The sequence below is a fragment of the Silurus meridionalis genome, chromosome 16, assembly GCF_014805685.1.
Source record: "Silurus meridionalis isolate SWU-2019-XX chromosome 16, ASM1480568v1, whole genome shotgun sequence".
NCBI lineage: Eukaryota > Metazoa > Chordata > Actinopteri > Siluriformes > Siluridae > Silurus > Silurus meridionalis.
Window position 1 is genome coordinate 10,064,629 of NC_060899.1, and position 23,445 is coordinate 10,088,073.

The 23,445-nt window shown below is 35.3% G+C and overlaps 2 protein-coding genes across 3 annotated transcripts in view; both read left to right on the forward strand.

Moving 5' to 3' along the window:
• The window catches only part of racgap1 (Rac GTPase activating protein 1), a 17,441-nt gene extending 8,012 nt beyond the window's left edge, over positions 1–9,429 (forward strand). For both annotated transcript variants that reach the window (XM_046869334.1, XM_046869333.1), the window contains exons 5-17: positions 2,390–2,459; positions 2,921–2,974; positions 3,078–3,155; positions 3,727–3,844; positions 4,114–4,250; positions 4,337–4,504; positions 4,680–4,775; positions 4,872–5,070; positions 6,284–6,386; positions 7,410–7,542; positions 7,985–8,108; positions 8,477–8,588; positions 8,666–9,429. In XM_046869334.1, coding sequence (XP_046725290.1) covers positions 2,390–2,459; positions 2,921–2,974; positions 3,078–3,155; positions 3,727–3,844; positions 4,114–4,250; positions 4,337–4,504; positions 4,680–4,775; positions 4,872–5,070; positions 6,284–6,386; positions 7,410–7,542; positions 7,985–8,108; positions 8,477–8,588; positions 8,666–8,741 — 1,468 coding nt within the window. In that variant the 3' untranslated portion in view covers positions 8,742–9,429. The remainder of the gene's footprint in view (positions 1–2,389; positions 2,460–2,920; positions 2,975–3,077; positions 3,156–3,726; positions 3,845–4,113; positions 4,251–4,336; positions 4,505–4,679; positions 4,776–4,871; positions 5,071–6,283; positions 6,387–7,409; positions 7,543–7,984; positions 8,109–8,476; positions 8,589–8,665) is intronic.
• A 1,831-nt stretch (positions 9,430–11,260) lies between these two features.
• On the forward strand, positions 11,261–16,993 carry bin2a (bridging integrator 2a). The gene is made up of 15 exons (XM_046868842.1): positions 11,261–11,483; positions 12,663–12,791; positions 13,196–13,276; positions 13,380–13,434; positions 13,650–13,744; positions 13,839–13,934; positions 14,038–14,145; positions 14,830–14,915; positions 15,015–15,090; positions 15,166–15,248; positions 15,443–15,547; positions 15,716–16,059; positions 16,135–16,250; positions 16,345–16,431; positions 16,558–16,993. The coding sequence occupies exons 2-14, from the start codon at positions 12,723–12,725 to the stop codon at positions 16,396–16,398; spliced, it is 1,368 nt and encodes a 455-aa protein (XP_046724798.1). The 5' UTR covers positions 11,261–11,483; positions 12,663–12,722; the 3' UTR covers positions 16,399–16,431; positions 16,558–16,993.
• The last annotated feature ends 6,452 nt before the right edge of the window (positions 16,994–23,445 follow it).

Genomic DNA, 23,445 nt, shown 5'->3' on the forward strand with positions numbered 1-23,445 from the left:
CTCAGCTGCTACACCACTAATTTAATGCTCCGTCATTCATTTCGGTCATTCCAACATGTGCTTACATTTCACTTCAGTCTGAGAAAGCACATTCCCTGGACTATTTCTAAAATTCAATGTCGGTCTCTAAAATTTAAATCCAGAGAATGCATTCATTTTTTTTGTACTTAAGCAGGGTGACAATGAAGAATGTTCTCCATAAATTTTGCCCTAAATTACACCTTAGACAAGGGCTATTTACAGTGAGGAAAATAAGTATTTGAACACCCGGCTATTTTGCAAGTTCTCCCACTTAGAAATCATGGAGGGGTCTGAAATTGTCATCGTAGGTGCATGTCCACTGTGAGAGACATAATCTAAAAAAAAAAATCCAGAAATCACAATATATGATTTTTAAACTATTTATTTGTATGATACAGCTGCAAATAAGTATTTGAACACCTGTCTATCAGCTAGAATTCTGACCCTCAAAGACCTGTGAGTCTGCCTTTAAAATGTCCACCTTCACTACATTTATTATCCTAAATTAGATGCACCTGTTTGAGGACGTTAGCTGCATAAAGACACCTGTCCACCCCATACAATCAGTAAGAATCCAACTACCAACATGGCCAAGACCAAAGTGCTGTCCAAAGACTCTAGGGACAAAATTGTACACTTCCACAAGGCTGGAAAGGGCTACGGGGAAATTGCCAAGCAGCTTGGTGAAAAGACCTGAAAAGAGCTGAGACCACCGTTTCCAAGGTTACTGTTGGTAATACGCTAAGACGTCATGGTTTAAAATCCTGCATGGCACGGAAGGTTCCCCTGCTTAAACCAGCACATGTCCAGGCACGTCTTAAGTTTGCCAATGACCATTTGGATGATCCAGAGGAGTCATGGGAGAAAGTCATGTGGTCAGATGAGACCAAAATAGAACTTTTGGGTCATAATTCCACTAAACGTGTTTGGAGGAAGAAGAATGATGGTAGCATCATGCTTTGGGGGTGTTTTTCTGCACATGGGACAGGGCGACCGCACTGTATTAAGGAGAGGATGACTGGGGCCATGTATTGCGAGATTTTGGGGAACAACCTCCTTTCCTCAGTTGAAGATGGGTCGAGGCTGGGTCTTCCAACATGACAATGACCCGAAGCACACAGCCAGGATAACCAAGGAGTGGCTCTGTAAGAAGCATATCAAGGTTCTGGTGTGGCCTAGACAGTCTCCAGACCTAAACCCAATAGAGAATCTTTGGAGGAAGCTCGAACTCTGTGTTTCTCAGTGACGGGCCAGAAACCTAACTGATCTAGAGAAGATCTTTGTGGAGGAGTGGGCCAAAATCCCTCCTGCAGTGTGTGCAAACCTGGTGAAAAACTACAGGAAACGTTTGACCTCCGTAATTGCAAACAAAGGCTACTGTACCAAATATTAACATTGACTTTCTCAGGTGTTCAAATACTTATTTGCAGCTGTATCATACAAATAAATAGTAAAAAAATCATACATTGTGATTTCTGGATTTTTTTTTTTTTTTGATTATGTCTCTCACAGTGGACATGCACCTACGATGACAATTTCAGACCCCTCCATGATTTCTAAGTGGGAGAACTTGCAAAATAGCAGGGTGTTCAAATACTTATTTTCCTCACTGTATTTATATTTTTCTCTGGAACACATTTTACAAACAGTTAAGTGACTGGGAGCCATTTATTAACCTTTGATCTACTTCTTATGTATGTAAATGTAATGTGCAACTAATTTTACAAAACATTAATTTCGTGGTCAGTAAACACCCTTTTCTTTTTACAAAGTATCTGACAGATTATGCAGCTGTAGTTTCTTTGGTAAAGCAAATATGACTAACAGTGCAGTGCTCATAGATTGCTATTAGAATAGAATAGCCTTTGTCACATATTACATGTACTTGCTCGGAAGCTGAGGTCAGAGCCCAGGGTCAGCCATGATAAGGTGCTCCTGGAGCACAGGCCTTGCTCAAGGGCACAAAAATGGCAGCTTGGTGATACCGGGGCTTCAACCCCTGACCTTCCTATCAGTTACACAGGACCTTAATCGCTGAGTTAGTTTGCACATCCATGAGTTGAAAAACCAAACCGCATGGATATCTGTGATCAAGTTGTAATACTTTGTTCAAAGTTGATTTATGTCCACTCTGAAACTGTAGCAATAGCTTTGGCAATATATGTTTTTGTAACAATGAACAGTTTGCATCAGATCACTCAATCTTAAGGTGAGCAAAAGTATAGGAACATAATGTAATGTGTACCATCAGAATTAACAGATCTGTCTTCAGAACACTGGAACTATGCAAAAAAAAAACCCTTGTAATATTAATCTGCCTAAATGCTAAAAGCCATGTTAATGATTTTAATATTGATATTTTCTACAGGCTGGCCACTATTGATGAATCTGCCTCAATCTTGTCGGACATTAGCTACGATAAAACTGATGATTCCTTGGTAAGTATTGGCAGTGCAAAAACTGCATGTGACCAAATTGCCACTAAATGTATCTGACTGATTTGGGCTGTGCAATGCCAATGCTGGATAAAGTTGTATATTCAGACATAAAATGTTTGACCATGAAGGGGTACACTGTGTTCATCACTAATCTATCAATTTATATTTCTGTTTCTTTGGAGATGATTTAGTTTGCGTTGATCTCTCAAAAGCTATTCATGTATATTTAGAGTTTTTACTTAAATGCTTTACTAGGATTAATAAGTATAGAAACAATTATGGTTCTAATAAACTGTTAACTTATATATGTGTTAAAACAGTTTATTAGAACCATACAATTATTTACCTATAATCTCTATTTTGGGAATAATTTGGAAGATGAAATCTTACAACCAACGTTTATTGTGTGATCATAAATCTGACCCTTTTTATTTATTAATATTTATTTAATTTGTTTATAGGACTGGGACTCTTCTGTTGTTAGAACTGTTCGACTAAAGAAACGTCAGAAAAGAGTAAGCCATCATAACTCACTAGAAGGCAAATTACTTTGGATTATTCAGTTTTTTTTTTTTTTAAATAAATTATTAATTTATTAATTTTTTTTCTTTTCCCTAGCGCTCCTCCAGAAACCATACTGATGGGCCTCCTGCTGTTGCCAAAAGGTCCCGGTCTACAGGCCGCACCTCTGAGAAAGTGTGTGTCCTAATAAATTAAGACCTGATACAAACATTTTTAAATCTGACACAAGTGTTGGTTATGTGGGTGTTGGACAACCATTTCTTTTCTTTTTTTAAATTTTGTTTTGGGTGATTTTAATAATTATAATTTTGACATGAAAAATGTAATAATGCATAAGCCTATTTGTCTATAAACAGCATATGCATAATCGAACACCTACAAATATATTAAAAGAAGTGTCTCATTGAGATGCATCTAGTTTTTGCCAAATGAGGACAGGGTCCATTTCCTCTCTTGTTCTTCTCACCTCCTGCATGAGGTTGTCTTTGCAATTTACACAGTTTTTCCTAGCTTACTCATTATGGGGAAATGTAAACATTTAAAAAATATTTCATAATATAAAATCTTTCCTGCACTGTGTTTCTCTAGTGATCCGGATTAGTGGTGAGCTATTTAAATGTTTTAATGCAATATAATTTGTGCTGTTATCGAATATTGTGTGTGTTTTGTCCAGAGCTTTCATTTTATTTTAATTGTGTTAATATTTAAAGGCGCTTTTCTTTTTACTGTGCTTGTGTGTCCTTAGGGAAATGAGTCTCTAGTGGCTAAGACCACAGTGACTGTACCAAATAATGGCGGTCTCATAGAGGCGGTCACCACTCTTGAAGCTGTGCCTTATTGGACCAGAAGCAGGAGAAAGACTGGTAAGTTTAATGTTTAGAATTGTGATAATTATGTATGTACACATACAATAGGATACATCTTAGAGGATGTATATAGGATACATCTTAGAGCTCCTGCATGGTTTGAGAGATTAAATCAAAAGGCATATTTTCTTCCTGTTCAGCCCTGTTTATTATTAGTAACAATTCCTAAAAGGAGCCAAATTAATCCAGCATTAAGCTGTTATTATAATTATAATTTCTTATTGAATCCAGGTGAAATGCATGACCATTTAAATTGTTTCCAATAGCTGCTATGGTTTGGGACACAGCAGACACTGATTCTGTTCAGTCTGTGGACATAATAAAAAGGAGTGGGACCAAAGCAGAGCCTAGCACGCCACAGAGCAATGGGAGTGTTCGTCTACACGAGTTTGTTTCAAAAACGGTATATTCAAGGTCATTTATGCTAGACTAAATTATTTGTTTAAAGTATTACTGCTTTAAAAAAAAAAAACTGTTTATGCTTTGTAGGTGATAAAGCCAGAGTCCTGTGTTCCTTGTGGCAAGAGGATCAAGTTTGGAAAGATTTCTCTGAAGTGTAGGGACTGTCGTGTTGTTAGCCATCCGGAGTGTCGAGAACGCTGCCCCCTGCCCTGCATCCCTAACCAGGCAGGGACACCAGGAAAAACTGGAGAGAGTGTATGATCTTTTTATTAAATTTGTTTTATTAAATTGTTATTGGACAGTGTGAAACAATTTTTCTTTTGTTTATAGCTTTATAAAGTAATATAATTCCCGTACTATTAAATTATTTCTGCTTTTGTAGGTCTACATTTTTTCTATGTTTATTGTATTCTGATTTGATGTTTTGTAGGGCACTCTTGCAGACTATGTCTCGGTCACCTCCCCCATGATTCCACCCCTAGTGGTCCACTGTGTGAATGAAATTGAGCAGAGAGGCCTACATGAGGTCAGACAGAAATTTGATGTGAATTTTATAGACAAATGTATTAATTAGCATCTTGCATTTTGTTTGCTAGTTAACAAGTCTATTTTCTTATACCAGACTGGTCTGTACCGTCTGTCTGGTGCTGACCGGGTGGTGAAGGAGCTGAAAGAGAAGTTTCTGCGTGGAAAGACACTTCCACTGCTAAGTAAAGTAGATGACATCCATGCTATTACTGGTGTCCTTAAAGACTTCCTGAGAAACCTCAAAGAACCACTGCTCACCTTCCGCCTCAACAAAAATTTCATGGAGGCAGCAGGTGAGTCTGGTTTGAACTTGAATTTTAGTAGACGGTCATTTATTGAATCAGTATTAGAAGTCTAATGGCACAGAATTTTCATTGGAGGTTTATTATTTAAATGCTGTGACTTCTATACTAAAAAGGTTTTTATAAACTGCCCACCTAAAAAAAGTAATGCACAATATTTGGTTGGACCACCTTTTAGCTTTGATTACGGCACGCATTCACAATGGAATAGTTACGATAAGCTTCTTAAATGTCGCAACATTTGTTCCTTGCCAGATTTGTTTTAATTTTTCACCAAGATCTTGTATTGATGATGGGAGAGTGGGACTGTTGCACAAAGTCTTCTACAGCACATATCAATGATTCTCAATGGAGAATGTGGTGGCCAGTCCATTTGTGAAAATTCTTATGCGCCCTCTCTTTCACGAATGGAGCCTGATGAGTCCTGGCTCTGTCATCTTGGAATAAGCTTTGCAAACAGGAGGGGGAAAATCCATTGATGGAATAGCCTGGTCATTCAGGTAGTCAGCTGATCTCATTCTTTGGGCACATAATGTTGATGACTTGAGACCTGAACAACTGCAGCAACCCCAGATCATAGCACTGCCCCCACAGGCTTGTACAGCAGGCACTAGGAATGATTTGTGCATCAGTTCATCCACCTCTCTTCTAACCTTGATGCGCCCATTACTCTGGTACAGAATAACTCTGGACTCAACAGACCACATGACCTCTTTCCATTGCTCCAGAGTCCAATCTTTGATCCCTAGCAAATTTAAGCCTTTTTTTTTCCACCTGATGAGCCTCAATGATAAGTGGTTTTCTTATGGCTACACAGCTGTTTAGTCTAAATCCCGTGTTCTCTTTGCATTGTGCATGTGGAAATGCTCTTACTTTCACTATTAAACATAGCCATGAGTTCTCCTGTTGTTTTTTATGATTTGATTTCACCAAATGTTTAAGTGATCGCAGATCACGATCATTCAAGATTTTTTTTCATCTACATTCCTTCCTCAAAGATGATGGTTCCCCACTATCCTTCCAGTTTTTAATAATGCATTGGACAGTTCCAAACTCTTAGTTTCAGCAAACTCCTTAGATATTTTCTTTGCTTGATGCATGTCAATAATTTGACCCCTCTGAAACGGATTACCGGTAATTTTTTTTTCTACATGACCACAGGACGTGTCTTCTTACTATTTTGTTTAATTATGTTTATTTTCAGAGTTGGATGATGACAATTCAACTGCATTGATGTACCAGACTATTAGTGACTTGCCACAGCCAAACAGAGATACTCTGGCCTTTCTGATGCTCCATCTGCAGAGGTAGGCAGCAGTTGAGATTTTTTGCTCAGTACAGCAGCTTCTGCTTTTTTTTTTTTCACTTGTAATTGTTGTTCTGTTTCAAATCCTAGGACCTATAGGGCATGTCCAAAATGTATTTTTCTGTAACACAATATTTCCTGATGGCTTTACCATATTTTCTCCATTTCAAATGCATTACTGTGGATAACTGAATAACTCTAAGTCAGGAGGTTAAGTTAATCATTAGGAGCCCTATTCAAATGAACTATGGTCATGAATAAGTTTAATATCGGTCCTTCTACAACTGCCAAATTTAATTTAATCTCTAATTCTTGTACATTTGTGAAGACTCCTTTTCCTCTTTAAAGTGCTTAGTACCTAGGTTATAACTTGGGTTATGACTTGATCTAACTGAACATCCTACCTCCTCAAGCATAATATGACAAGTAGAACCTCTGTATTTGTGTAAAAGATTAGTGATTTGGTGTTTGTATAACCATTCTGTACAATACATTTTTGCTCATCTGCATTTTTACAAAAGTCTGTTCATGCTTGGATTTTAAGGCGGCTTTATAAAGATACAATTTATTTTAGATTGTTCAGCTATGCACACTATGAGAAAGCAAATATTTTCTGCTCACTGTTTCACTATTAGTATCATTTGCTCCCAATAAAACTTTAAAATTGATTATAGAAAACTAGCAATGACCTTTACAGCAGGACCTGCATGGCCCATTATGATGCTTAACTTCTGCTCAAATATGGATAGTATAAAGATTGCTCTGGGTGATTTAACTTGGCCTAAATATCACACTTTCTGAAAACTGTTTATGCCCAAGTTTCATAAATATTTTATGGATCTGAGTTTACTTGAAAACTATAAATTTGAAGCTTAAAAACACTACTGAAATCACTACTCGGATTGAAGATCTATTTAACATTCAGTACTTTTTATCCTTATCGCATATATTTGTGAAAGAGTAATGACAATATTTATTCTATGCACAGTTTACAATCCTTAATTACTTCTTTTTTTTTTTCCAGAGTTGCCCAAAGCCATGATACTAAGATGAATGTGACTAATCTGGCTCGTGTGTTCGGACCGACAATTGTGGGTCATAGCATACCTGATCCAGAACCAATGACCATTCTGCAGGACACAAAGCGACAACCTAAGGTAGTGCCAATGTGTTTGCTTGAATATAGTGAACATTAACACAAAAAAAGTTTCCAATCTCTCTTGGATTGTACCACAGATTTAAAACGGGTATTATTTTTCAGCAATGGAAAAGTGCAACTTTAGTGATACTTGGCTTGGAAAAAAAAAGATTATTTAGGGCTTGGTTATGGACAGTTGCTAACAATGTATTTGTGTGTTTTTGATATTGTGATTTAGGTCATAAATGTCATTCTTAATGGTCTTAAAAAGGTCTTAAATTTGATTTGGTGGAACCTGCCATAACCCCTTATTAATCTAATCTACCAAATAAACCTCTCATTATTGCTGTCATAGGTCCATTGGGTCAAAGTTTTAATTTGTCCTTGTTTAAAATGAATATGTAATAAATAAATAAATAAATAAATAAAATGCAAATGTTATATCCATATTTGTATTTTAGGTTGTTGAATGCTTGCTGGGATTGCCTGCAGATTACTGGGGCCAGTTTGTGATGGTGGAGCAAACTCACACTGATCACATGATTATTGAGAACACCAATGTTTATTCCACTCCAGACCAAAAAGGTATGATTGTGTTCTGCACTTAGTCATACATATTGATGTTATTGCCAGGATAGGCCTTATATAGTTTATAAAATTGCACCTTAATGCATACAGATTTTATAAACGCCAGACTTGAAGTAAAACCTGATATGGTTATCAGTTTTATATACCTTTTTAATGGTTGGTTGTGTTTGTAAGACCTTCTAAGTTATGTAGCAGTTACACCAGCCTTTCCAAATATAAGCATGTCTATAGTGTGCTGTTTCTATTAGATACCCAGTTCCACCTGTATATTCCTTACTTCTGTGACAATATTAAATTCTAAAGTAAAATTCAGTATGGCCATTCCTTTTGATTAATCTTAGCTGAATTGTTGTCCTTGGTTGCAGTGAGTATGTTTGGCCCCCTCACCACACCAGACCAGCAGATGAGCAAGACTCCATCTTCTAGTTCTCTATCTCAGCGGATGAAAAATGCTACGCTGGGAGCCATCACTCCTAAGTAAGTGGTACTTGGGCAGCTGTATTGCTTATGTTTGAGAGAGACTAATAATAATGGCTATTTTGACTTTTTTACAGGTTTGGTAGCAAGAGCAAATCTGCTGCCAGCTTCAGTCGCCAAGGGAACTTCTTTGCCTCACCGCTGCTGAAGTAGTCATCTAGAGCTGCCCCTTACTCATTTATCAGGACGTAGCTGCTATACTTTATACTCTGTCTGAAAAGATTTTTTTTATTATTATTTTTTAATCATATTTGCTTTTGTTTTTTTAAAAACACATTTTAACCAATCACACTGTCAACAAAATGGAAAGCCAAAAATTTCACTTCCATTGAACATTACAATTTCTTCTGGCAGTGTGTATTTGAGGATCAGGGGAGTTCTTTATAAAGAAGCCCAAAATGTATAGCATCGTTTGGATTTTATACTTGTATTTGTACATATAAGGAGGTTTACTTGTAAACATTTAAGTTCACTGTTCTTTACATTCCTATGCAAATGTCTACTCTATTCTGTCTGTTTTACTTTCATTTTTTTATTCAAATGTGTTGTGCAAGAGAGAATTTCTAGCAAAATGAGTCCATGCCTAGTGGTGGTCCTCCACCCAGTATTCTACTTTGTCATTCAATGGTTATTTACTAGTGTTTCAAAAAAATGTATGCTAAGTCATTATTGGATTGTATGAAAATAGTTTTGTAATTGTCCTTTTCATTCACTTACTTTCCCTCTCATCATTCAGATTACCATTATTTTTCTGTTATGGTTTCGCCAATATGATCTTGCTCTTTTCCTGTCGCTTTTAATTCAACCACAATAGCCTATAAATGTTCTCCTCCACATTCAATTTGTATGGTTCCTTTTTATTTCTATTTGTGGTTTTCTGCACTATATCTCAATCAGAATTTAGATAAGCGTTCATAATGGGCCTAGTTAAAAAAATTTTTTATCAAAAAAGCTCCTTGAGATGGTATGAGGAAGTAACCAGACTCTCAAGTGTACCCAGATGGTGTACCCATTTCCCTGTTCTGTAGAGATAAGGGCTCTTGATCATCCTAGATCAAGTAAAATTGCTTTAAATATGTAAACGTTATTTTTATTAGCTCATGTCTAGCCAGTTTAGACAATTTACAAAGAGGCTGTAACTGTACACAACACCTGCACAGAATTGTTTGTGTTTGAGTGTTCAAAAGGTGTGGTCATCCTTTGTAACTGGCTTGACTTTGTTTTTTCACCTCTTGATATTATTCACCTTTAACAGCTCTGACTCGGTGCCAATGGTGGTATGTCCTTCAGTTAATCAAATCTATATAGATTTTGTTTAAGGTTTAAACCAAGTACCTTGGTATTGTGTGGTGCTAAACCATTGTGCCACATGAGAAAATAAAGTTAATTTAATAAATATAAGGTCATTACTACCTGCCAAAGTAAGTACTATTTGAATTTATTCACAAGTAGTGAATGTAATTCATTACATAATTCAAACCAGGAGATTGGATTATGTTTTTAAAAAAAATTACAAATGTATACATTCATAAGAAATAAAGTACTACACATTTCCTCTTAAGTTTATATATTTATGTGCATATTATGTATGTATTAGTACACCTTACATTTCTTTAAATTTACATAAACCAAAGAGTGAGACATTTTAAGAGAGGCATTAGAACTGGGGAAATTTTTTTTTTTTTGTTTCACAATTACGTTTTGCCCATTGTATGGGTTTATATTTCCACCTGAAACTAAAATAAGTTCCTTCCAAAACTATTGGAACAGCAAGGAAAGTGACTTCTTTTTGTTGTGGGTGGAGGCTATCAATAGCCCAAAAGCCTTTCTGAATAAAGTGGAAACTTTACATATTGGCAATTTAACAGTTTGAAACATTCGTAAAGACGATAGAAAACTACCAGTGGATGATCACATAATTCTTTCCTTGAAGAAAAATCACTTCATAATATCTTGTGCCTGTGAAAATGAAGGGAATTTGTAATTAATGGCTAATACTTAAATTAAACTAATAAATATTTATGGTATTATTATTCATTTGTGGTGTGTGTATTACATACTAGATAACCTGCTTTTTTAGAGTAATTCTACACAAACGTATGAGCCTCTTCTATTAGAAAATTATGACTGGCACAAATACAAAATTAGGTAAACTTAAACATCAATTTAAAATACCTTGCTTGGTCCAGTACACAAAGAATATCCCAGGGTTATCTTTGACATTGTTCAATCTGCATTTTTGACCTCCTTTCATGATCCAGAGGAGAGGAAATGTCCTGAATCCATTATATAAGGCCAAACAGTTTACTCATTAATTTATTAACTAGACCTTACTACAATTAATTATTAATTTAATATAAATTCATTTGAACAGAGCCCATATTTGTAATCATTAGAAATTAAAATCTGTAACATTGCCAGACATTATCTTGACTAGAGTGGTTGAATGTATATTTTGCAAATGGACAGTTTTATATTGATTACAATAAAATGCAAGCACATCAGTTTGAAAACTTTGCCTCAGGTGTCTTGAAACTAACTACACACACACACACACACACACACGCACACACGCAGGCCTACACACACACACACACACACACACACAGAGTTCTGAGGTGGGCCAGCTCTATAAAAGAGAACAGAACTTTCAGAGTTAGAAGAGTTTTAATAAAACTGATCCATATACAGTTTCTCATATTATATGGTGTAATAAACCATTCCCCATGTCAGCCTGATGTGGTGTGCTCACTGGACATTTTCCCCCAAGACAGATGGTTCCAAAGTTCAAGGATTTTCAGAGGGCACATATCTTTGGAGGGATAGGTACAGCATACGAAATACTCGCCCTGAAATGTTCAACTGACTAAAGCCACGCAACCAAAGTGCTGACAGGTAAGCATTATATCTCAGAATAAATGGTTATGGGAAACAAATTATGTTATGATGTTAAACGACATTATGTAACTGCTTTTAAATGGTAGACTTAACAAACAAAGGTTAATCAATAATATAGCAGTTATGACACTCTAACATGGTTTTAGCTATGGAATGTCTGATGTACCTACCTTTAAGATTTTACTTATATCATACAGCTTTGTTCATAATATTTGTTCCTTATACTGTAGGTTTAAAGCAGAATTGTTATAGAGGAAATATTTGCTGCTTAAAACACTTTAAGGCTAGGGAGAGTGGCAGGATTGAGTAGGAGCCTGATACTAATAGTCCACAGCCTAACAGCGATATGTGCTTCCCTTTTCTTACACCAGCTGCAGTACATAATGTCATTAATAATTAGATAATAACTAGAGCCATGTATTGTATGTTAAATGACTTACTATGTATGTTAAAAAACTAACCGTTTTGAGGTAATTTCGGACTGGTGCCTTTCACTCCTGACCTTGGCTATTAGAATTGTGCAAAATCATTACAGTTTCGTTACATTATTATAGTGCAGTGTGTGTTTTAACCTTATGTTCAGAAAACCTTCTGAATCATTCAAAAGAATTAGGATCAAACTGTCCACTTGGGCTCAAGTCCAGAGGGTGGAGACGTGTCTAAGGTCGCAGCAGTTTAAAAAGCTGTAAAAGAATCTTTATTTTTATTATTCCTTGCCATAAATTAAAAACTGTTTCACGTTCTAGTTAATTAACTGTGTAATCAGGATCAATCACTGACACTGATTTATATGTCAATCAACAAAATCCAAAAATCTTGAAACCTTTACATTTTTAGAGCAGAAGTGATATAAGACGGCCACATCAGTCGCACCACATAATGTTGTGATCCATCCACTGACATAAAAAATCTGCCGTATCCAATGTTAGATTTTTCGCATATATTATCTGCATCTGTAGCAGCATGCACTGTGAATGTACTTTCCAAAATTTCATACTCTCCACTTCATACTGTGTATAGTCATTCTCGAGCTGTAATTTATAACTGAAACACTTTAGTGTAGAAATTTCAGTTATGGCTGGTAAAGAAAAGAGTTTTATTGTTTATAATTATGACACAGCAATAAAAATGCATAGGCTTTATAACTTAATATCTAACTCAAAATCCTTTGTACAGCCTAGTTTATACATCAGTATTCTAAGATCAAAACCATTCGTTGAGAAGAGTTTGGAAATCATGGCTGAGAGAAAAAGTAGCGAGTTTGCAAAACAAGTCCAAAGGAAATTCAGTCGCGCCCAGGAGAAGGTAAGATTCACATTAGGCAATTATCAGTAGAGCATACATTCATTACTTTATGCTAGTGTTTAATAATTCTATAATTGAAATAATTTACAACTGTAAATTCATATATTTATATTCCATACTAAACTTTCCAAATAGAACAATGGGGATTAAAGGGTATAGGCCTACATTGGTGCCAATATAATTTTATTCAACTGTAATAAGTCAACTATAAATGCTGCATTATGATAAATGTAGCAAATCATTTGATACTGAAAGCACCTCCCATAATTAAACATTGCAATTCCAGAATCATCTTATAACCAGTGAAGCTATTACATTTAATTACAGACATTATGTTAATGTAATTAACATACATTAACATGTTAATGTAATTCTGTTAAAATGTTTAATTGTGACTTTTACAGGTTTTACAGAAATTTGGTAAATCTGAGGAGACCAGAGATGCAGAGTTCGAAATATGTGTACAAAACCTCCAAGATCAGCAGGTACTCAATAAAAATGAATACACAAGCATAAGACGTGATCCAGAAGACATAGTTAAACATTTTCTTACTATGTTAGATGTATTTTCTTTTCTTTCTTTCACAGAGTGATGGGCAAAGAATATACAAGGACCTTAAGGCATACTTAAATGCTGTCAGAGGTTTGTTGGATAAGCATTAGTGGTTTAGATGTTAGCTTAACTATTTTAATTAATATTTACACTAGAAAGTGTTTCAAAACTAAAAAAGAAAACTCAACCATTAATTCAAAATTATCTTCATAACAACATTGTTAGTTTTGAAACAACCATGACAAGTTAATAAATCAATAATTAATTCTCATGAACATAATTAAAATATAATGTATGTTCCACAGTGATGCGAGATGCATCCAGTCGTCTTTTTCAATCTGTATATGATGTTTATGAGCTTGACTGGGAAGGAGGAGAGGACCTTGGGGCTTTTGTAGAGGTGATTCTCATGTAGACTTTGAGACAAAGTATGCAACTGTTGTCATGTTTGCAGTCATATGTATTTCTTATTTGTATCTTTCATATGTTAAAAGGGGGAAGACCTGCTATGGAATGATTATGAAGCAAAATTGAAAGATCAGGCTTTGCTCACAATAGAATCATACATGAGCCAGTTCCCAGATATGAGGGTAGATATTAAGTTATTTTTCTTTTCAGTGTCTTTTCAACTTTCATGTCAATATAAATATAAAATGTATATTATTAAAAAATATAATATTTTGTGTGCCTCAGGAAAAAGTTGCCAAACGAGGTAGAAAACTTGTGGACTATGATTCTACTCGTCACCACCTGGAGTCATTGCAAAATGCCAAAAAGAAGGATGAAATCAAGATAGGCAAGGTCCATTAAGAGTCCATTGTTATGAAACAGCATAAGCAATCTCTTATAAAACAGTGTGTGATGAACATTTATTCTTATTATTTTTCCCCTAAAATGTGTCTGGATTATAATATTTTAGTTGACCTTGTATTCAGATGAAACACAGCATTAACACAGTCCAGTAAAATGAGCTTAAAACACTAAAAAATACAGTCAATTCCAAATACATAACATCTATACATCATTCAATACATACATTTGCAACAGCAAGCCTAGTTACTTTATTTTGCTATACATTGAACGCATTATATTAAAGATAAAAAAATGAATATGAGACAATAGATCAGAATAAGACTAGCCAAATCCGACTCCAGACCTTTACCCAAATTAACATTAATTTTAGCTTTTAAATAGGAAGAAACCATCCAGAAATGTTGTATGACATGACTGCTAAACCAAAAAAGTGCAGCAGACCCACGTCAGTGGGTCACCTGCTTTATCCAGTTAAAGCAAGAAAGGGATATACAACCAAATAAAGTATTATTTACTTTGATTTACTTTATAACTATCTTTTCCAATACTTTTGCTTACCTAAAAATTTGGCAGACTTTAATTAAATGTGTAATTTTCTATTTTGATTTGCAAATGTATGTGTTAATTTAATTACATTGTGGAATATATCTATTTATGTCTATATTTTTACAGGCTGAAGAAGAGATGAAAATGACAAAAACAATCTTTGAGGACATGAACAGGGAACTGAAAGAGGAGCTGCCGCTTCTCTATGATAGGTGAAATGTGACAATAGCAATGGTCCAACTTATAATATGGGTATACAGTATAAATGAGTATATGAGTATATAAATCTTATATAAATTCCCTTTATACAGTCGGGTTGGTTGCTACGTAACAGTCTTCCAAGCTATCTCAAACTTGAGAGAAATCTTCTATAAAGAAATGTTTGAGGTAAGATATTTTATCCACAGGTTATTTATAATGCACATTGTCTAAATAGTCCACATTAAAAACTGTTTTCTTTAGAATAACAAGGAGTTACAGAATATCATAATGAATCTAAAAGCCCAGCATCCTGACAAGAACTTTGTGGTTAAGAACTTCAGTCGGTATGTTGCTTTCTGTTTTGAAACATACTTATCATTCTTATGTGCTGTATATTACTCTTGCTTTATGTTCTTCAACATTTTAAGATAGCATGTCAGAGTACTGTATTGAAGTGAATTTTTCAAATATGACTATGTGAATTGTCACATAAATTTCCTGAGGTTTATTATATGAATGGTTTCTATCATTTTGGCAGTGGAACATTGAAGAGGAGGTCACTAAAAGATGCACTGTCTCCCAGAGCACTGAGAGCCAGTTTCTCTGAGCTCCACATGAGTTATAGTTCTCGAGGATCTCTAAGGTAAAAGGTGTTTTTTCTTATATCATTTATTTTTTTTTTCGTTGGTGAAAGTTCATATTGTTGGATACTTAATTAACATAATTGAGCAGTTAAAAACATGAACATTCAATTAAATAATACAATTATAACCTTATTTATTTTTCATCTTAAATATTTTTCCTGCTGCAGGAGAGAACAGACATCCAGTTTTAGGTCTGAGAAAGGTCCTTCTGAGGTCCTTTCCAGCCCTGCTAGACCAAAGCCCCCAAAGGACAGCAATTGTGGGTTTGGGGACAGCGATGCAGGGTCTTTTAGTGAGGACAACCCAGACATAGAGAGAACACCTTCCATTACATCTGCACCTGTAGTAGATGACACAAATGCTTTTGAAAGTGTGAACAGCACTACAAAAAAAGATGCAAAAAAAGAAAATGAAAGTACTGAAACAAAAAAAAATGAACCACTGCCAGGCTCAGACCATGATGGAGAAGGGATGATTTTAGATTTCAAAGGTGACTTGTCTTCACAGAAAGGTAATGACAATGAGCTAAATTCAAATATACATCATTTTAAAAGAGCTAAAATGAAGGTCTTGTCTTTTGTTGAAGATCTTGAAACGCTCAGCACCCATCCTGAGGAGCTAAATGATCAAGGCTCTGAATCAGAAAATGGAATAGGCACAAATTGCAAAACAGGTATAGAAGGATCGGGAGACTCTTGCAAGGTAGATATATAAGATAGCAAATCTTTAAATGCCTTTTTATGTTGTAATTTAAAAAGCTCTTATTTCCCCCTAATATCTTTTCTTTGATTTTAAGGAAAATGCCACAAATAACCAAATATTAAATGAAATTAAAGAGGAAACATTCTGAAACAAAGGACTGCCTTCATTCTTTAGAAAAAAGGTCAGTATATGAAGACAGAAAGAATAAGTAAAAATGTTAATTTAGTGAGTATTCAGAGCACAATATAAATGCTTACATGAAACATGTTGTGACTTTTTTTTTTATATCTGTTGACTCTCTTCATAGGGATGAACTGAATTTAAACAAAATACACTTCACCTATCTGGATATTACTACACTAACTCTAAACTGAACCAAATGAAATTACTACTATTAGTATTTTTTTTTCCCATTATAAACCGTAAATTGGAGAAAATGCAAACCAATCTGTTAATAAAGCTTGGACCATTATCAAATATAATTGCTTGTGATAAATCCAATCAATATTAGACTGATTAGAATATTATGATTATTAGCAAGTTATCAAGTTATTTTCCACCTCTTTTTTTGTTGTCTTGTGATTTAATGTGTAAAGTCAATTTAATTGTTGGTTTGTGGCCTTTTGTGGTTACTTTGTAATTTTTACATTTTAAAAATGTAATGTTACTTGTTGTGGACAGATAAAAGATAAATGATATATATATTCATTCAATATATAATAAACCTCTATGTGTCCATTGCATGTTTTTTTTTATATATTGATACTGTACTATATACAGTATGTCACAAAAGTGAGTACTTCCCTTAAATTTCAGCAAACGTTTTTGTATATCTGCTCAAGAGACAATACTGTAGAAAGGAAACTTGGAAATATTTAGAGTAGTCAATATGCAGCTTGTATAGCAGAACAGTAACTTATTAACAGTCATTATTGTCAAAATAATATTGCTTTCAACAAAAGTGAGTACACCCTAAGTGATAACAGCTGTATGCCATGTAACCATGCAGTCACATGTCCTGTTCATGTTGTTCATGTTTTTGTCTGCTTGACAGGACCATACTATTTGGTGTATCTTTTATTAGAGCAGTTAAGATTTGGTGCTTTGAGTACATTTTTTGTACATGGAAGCATGGAGGAGTTGGTGTTGGATCTATCATGATCTCAGATGCGAAGCTATTTTATGAGTTGCCCAGTAGCTCCTGGTTCCACAAAATCAACTGACTGTATATGACTGTAGCAAGGACATTACTCATAATCACACACTCCGGTTCCCATTTTGAGTTTGGTTCCTCTCAAGGTTTCTTTTTTATACCATCTAAGGGAGTTTTTAATTGCAACAGTCGCCCCAGGCTTGTTAATCAGGGATAAACACAAATCATTCCCTTTAATTCTTAAGTTCTGTAAAGCTGCTTTGAAACAATGTCCATTGTAAAAAGGTGCTATATAAATATAGAAATAAACTTGAACAATTCTCATACTGGCCACTGGACGTTCAACAAAGCACCTCATGGCAAAGAACTCTTTGAGGATTTGAGAATTGTTGCTCTCCAGAAAGATGGCCCCAGCTATAAGAAAATCGGTAACACCCTGAAACCGAGGAATAGTGCAGTGGACAGGGTCAAGGTCAGCTTCCGCTTCTGCAACCTCTAAAGCAATGCTAGCAGCACTCAAGAGACTGTTTTATTAAGCCAGCACCTGATGCACAGCATGAGGACTCCTCTTCTTTAATCAACTCTTTGCGAGGCCTGTTCAGAGAAGAACCCATTTTGGAAAACCTCTGTATGACCCTGGCCAGTGCACTGTACCTCAGTTTCAGTTGTTATCGATCTTCTTTTTGCCTAGGCCATCTTTGTTGTCAGCTTGTCAGTGCTCAGACCATATGCCACACACCGCAACAAGTCGGTTTGCATGCCGTCATTCCAGAAGGAATCCTCTTCTGAAGCTGGCTCACAGGACAGCCTGCAAACTGTTTCAAAAAGAGAACCTATCCAAGAGCATAAATTGCTGGAACCATGATAAGACTAAGATGAGCTTATTTGGCTCAGATGGTGTCCAGCATGTAGCATGTGTGGCAACGCCCTGTTGAGGAGTACCAAGAAAATTGTGTCTTGCCCAATTAAGCTTGGTGGTGGTAGCATAATGGTCTGGGGCTGCATGAGTACTGCTGGTACTGGGGAGCTGCAGTTCATTGAGGGAAAAATGGATTCCAACATGTACTGTAATATTCTGAAGCAGACCATGATTAGAATCTAGGCTAAACTGCAGATTACCAACATGACCCCCAAACACAACACCAAAATGACAACTGACTTTTTGAAGATGATGGAGTGGCCAAGTATGTCTCCAGACCTGAACCCTATTGAGCACATGTGGGGCATCCTCAAAGGGAAGGTGGAACTGCATGATGTGTCTAAAATCCAGCAGCTCCATGATGTCATTATGGAGGAGTGGAAGAGGATTCCAGCAACAACCTGTGCAGCTCTGGTGAATTCCATGCCCAGGAAGATTAAGGCAGTGCTGCATAGCGATGATGATGCTCACACAAATTTCTGGACATTCTGTAGTTTTGACATGTTCACTCAGGGTGTACTCACTTTTGTTGCCAGCTAGTTAGAAAATAATGACTGTATGTTGAGTTATTTTCAGAGGACAGTAAATCTGTACTGCTATACAAGCTGCACATGGACTACTTTAAAATATATTTAAATTTCATTTCTATATTGTCCCTTGAGAAGATATAATAAAATGGTTGCTGAAATGTGAGGTGTATTCACTTGGTGTGATTATATATCATCGTGTATATCATCGTGTATATATATATATATATATATATATATATATATATATATATATATATATATATATACGATGAGACAAAAGACATAAAACCGTATGTAAACTCTCTCTCTCTCTCTCTCTCTCTCTCTCTCTCTCTCTCTATATATATATATATATATATGAGTTTACATACGGTTTTATGTCTTTTGTCTCATCGTGTAAATGTGGTTTGCTCCTGGTTTTGAGGTGTGACTGAACTTCATTGTTCCTGGTACAGAGCCGGATAAGCACCTCGACTAGCATGCTACCTTTTGCACTGGTCCATTTTCGCTGTATCTTTACTTACAAGTGTTAAATAGTGAGACCTGTTTTTTTTTAAACGTCATGCGAACTTCGACATGAAGAAACAAACCGATCAACTACAACAAATGCCTTTCGACAATTTCACGGTGTGAGGTAAGTTTGTTACAGGTTTGGCTCGACTACGGCGTGGTGGACTGTGTTCCTGTAACTTATTGTTTATATTCGCTTCCTGTTCAAAGTTTGACACCAAAATAAAACAACCTACGGCTTCGAGCCTCACTGTGGTCTTACTTTGATTTCATACTTTTAACTTAACTCTTTTTTATTAGTATTATGAGGAAGTGCGATATTTTGTTACTTAAAAAAAAAAAAGAATAGCTTATTCCTATTAAACTGTGTAGAGTAATGGCCCTGTGCCATCGCATGCTGTGTGTTACTACTACAGCAGCAGAATTTCTGTTGTCTAAGAGACGTTTAACAAACAAATTGGCTGTTTTATGAACTATTTCATTTATAATGTGAAGTGTAATGACTCAGGGTAGCAACCACTAGCGTCTTATTTTCTTGCAGTATATCGCTTATATTTGTTTGATAATGATCAATTTCACTGAAGTGCTGTATTACTTTGTATAGGTTTAGGTCTTAACGCTGTTCATCATGGCCACCACACCACCTTTTAACCGTAAGTGATACAATAAACACATTCGTTGACATTGCCATAAACTGGCAATACTACCAGAATTGAACTGAACATTAAATCACTTTAATATAACACACCACCGTGTATTTCCATAATACATTGTTGTTCACTAAAGAAATGAACAGCAGTTCTTTTATTATTGTGTCATGATAAAATCCCTGTAACTCCAAAATATATCATTTGAAGTCACTGATATTTCTGTCTTCTCCCCAAGTCACAGAAATAATGCCAACAGCTGTGGCTCCAAACTATACAGACTCAGCTGTTATAGGAGGTGAGTTACACACCTCTCCTGCCAAAGGTCACGTGGAAGCCTGGTTTTATATCTAATGAAACTTGAACATCAAAAATGCTTGTCTTCATACATTTGTAAATTGATTAGGCATGCTATTTTAGGATATAAGATGGTTTCTACTCTGTTTATTTTAGGCTGTTATAAATTGATTTGGCAGAAAGTTATATTCTTGCACGTATTTCATCAGGATTTGATTAGAGATTAGAGATTAATCTCTATATTTATCCACATTAAGCAATACCGCAATACCTTTTAGTTTAGGATATTGTTTTCTAATAAGATTTTTGCTGCATCTCTGCATATTGTTTTAGTGGTGATTCTGCTGGTCTTGTGTACACTGGCTGGCTTGGTGTACCTGTTGTATCGCTATATGTGTCACAACAAGGGAATCTACAGGACAACAGGAGAGGCTGCACCAGGTGTGGACCCAGACAAAGTCTTCCATGACACAGTCACCGAAAGCAAGGAGTACTTCATTTAAAGAAATTCAACCGGTATGGATGAGTGCAGTGAAGGTCATTTTAAATAAGTATGGACAATTAGATTTTTTTTTTTTCTGGGAAGACCGTGGTAAGTTTACATTGACTTAATGATGATGGAATTTGTGCTTTTGTGTTTTGGGGATTTATTAGCGTTACTTATATTGATATATCAGAAGCAAGAAACCTCGTGCCACAGACTTACTTTTGTAACTGACTCCTGCTGGTGGTGAGATGCAGCAGAATTTCCACCTCTGTTAAATACACATGCTAGCTGAGTGAACAAAGCATGATGGAACAACAACCCAATGCATACACACATACAGTCCCTCAGTACCAACATATTGGAAGGGCATGGGCAAGTTTTTGATAAGCACTGGGACCTTTTGGGTTTTAGAAAAGGTAAATATGAGACAAATCAGAATTTCACACTCATGCTCAGGTCTGGTGATAGACTTTTTTCAGTCAAAAACCTTTCAGTTTTTACCATTATTGTGTCCTTTGTTTTGTTGCATGATGTTCCTGCAGATTGGTTGCTATTCTCTGTAGACTTTGGAATTCATTATACCGCTACCTTTCTGAGTTTCATCAGTAGATTTTTGAACCCTTTCCAACAGCAGCCACATAAGCCCAATCCATTACCTGCACTGTGAAGATGGAGAAAAGGTTTTCTTTTGCTACACTTTGGATCATATCTGTCTTTCTTTGCCAATTCCTATATGGATATATCATTGAAACAGCAAAATCTTGAGTTGTGCACCTTTTACTTCATGTGCTCAGTTATGTTTCCACCTAACCAAATTCAGCAACTATAACTACCATAAAAACATTAGCTACTTACTGATTAAAGCACAAAATAAGGATGTTGTAAAAACAAACAACAACAAAAAAAGCTTTTATTTTGTGTCTGCTTAGGCTATCCCTTATTTCAAAAGTTATTTTAAAATAGTTTAATCATACACACTTGAAGCTAGTAATACAACACTGTGACTGTCTCAATTTTCCGGTATTTGTTAATCATCATTGGTTTTTATTGTAATTTTGTTTTTGCATATTAAGACAATTGTTACCCTCATTGAAATAAACAAGCTGTAATATGTATAGATTGAAAGCTAAGTTCATGATTTGTAATAAGCATTCACTGTACTTTACACTTACAGGAAAAAAGTGGATACTTGTACACCTGTTTATTTATGCAGTTTTCCAATCAGCCAATCATGTGCCAGAAGGCAAAATGCATGAAATCATGCACATACAGAATTTCAGTTAACTTCAATATAAATTTCTCATAAAACTTCAGAATAGAGGAAAAAATGCGACCTATGACTTCAATCATTACATGGTTGATAATAGCAGATGGACTGGTTTGAGTATTAAAGAAACTGATGTCCTGGGATTTTAACACAATTGTGTTGAGTTTTTCACAGAATATGCAGGGAAGAAAAATTTAGGAAGCCACAGTTCTGCGACAGGAAGCACCATGTAAATAAGCATTCAGGGGAAAAATTTAGTTTGATCTGCCAGGAAGAACATGGGGACCAAAAAAAGTGACCCTTTACAACCATGATGAACATCATTTAAGAATACATAAAACAAAAAATCAGAGCCAATCATAAACAAAGGCTCATCTAGTCTTTTTCCAGTCTATAACGATTTGGTTAGTCTGTGGCCATGAAAAACTCAGTTCTTTGTCCATGTTTGATGTGAATTCTAATTTAATTAAATTTAATTGAGTTACTACAAATGTCAGGTTAGACCAGTCTGGTTATTTTCCACTGTTTTGTTTCTCATCACTTGGTTCTAAAGACTGATGTGTGAAATTTTTAGATAAGCAGCAACCCTGCCATGGTTAAAATAACTAGGAACACATTTCCCCAAATTCTGATGTTTGAAGTGAAGATTTGACACAAGCATTTTGGCCATTTTATTAACTGATAAAATAACAGCATAAACGAGCAGGTATTCCTAATAAAGTGGATGAGTTTTGATATTTGCTTCTGTCCATATACTTAAACAGAATGTACTGATGTCTGCTGTCCTAAGAAGCAAGCAGCGCATGACTTTTTAAAATATCAACTTACTGTATCAAAAATAAGTTTCTTTTTTAATGTCTGAAAGTCTTTATTGTTTTTTTTTTTGTTGGTTTTTTTTTTTTAACTTAGTAGTAATTGCAGGTCATTACTGTTTTAAAATATTAGATATATGACAGTTCTTATAAAGATGCCAGTTGTTTGTCAAACTATCATTACAGTGCCATTCATTAATATTTGCACCCTTGGTAAATATGAGCAAAGAAGGCTGTGAAAAATTGTCTTTATTAACCTTTTGATCCTTTGTTCAAAACAAAATAATCTGCCCCTAGGGAGCTTGAAAAATTGCAAACATTACAGTATTATCACAAAACATGTATTTAATTTTTTTAACAAAAAAATTCAGAAGGTAAAACAATAGACACAAATGTGTAGGGTTCTCATCTATCAAGGGTGCAAATATTAATGAAGATATATATTAGAACCCATAAATGAACACTTCAGATTACTAGTATGGGGTAGTGGTGATGGTATGTTGTGCAAATACCATTTCCATGCTAACAATGATCACATGCAGGTCTGAAGACTTTGCTTACTTTTTGGCAGTT

Bases quoted from the DNA above. Each gene is read 5' to 3' on its own strand.
- bin2a (XM_046868842.1), top strand. From the start codon at position 12,723: ATGGCTGAGAGAAAAAGTAGCGAGTTTGCAAAACAAGTCCAAAGGAAA. The intron at 13,935-14,037 runs GTAGATATTAAG...TGTGTGCCTCAG, and splicing joins GCCAGTTCCCAGATATGAGG to GAAAAAGTTGCCAAACGAGG. The intron at 16,060-16,134 runs GTAATGACAATG...CTTTTGTTGAAG, and splicing joins TGACTTGTCTTCACAGAAAG to ATCTTGAAACGCTCAGCACC.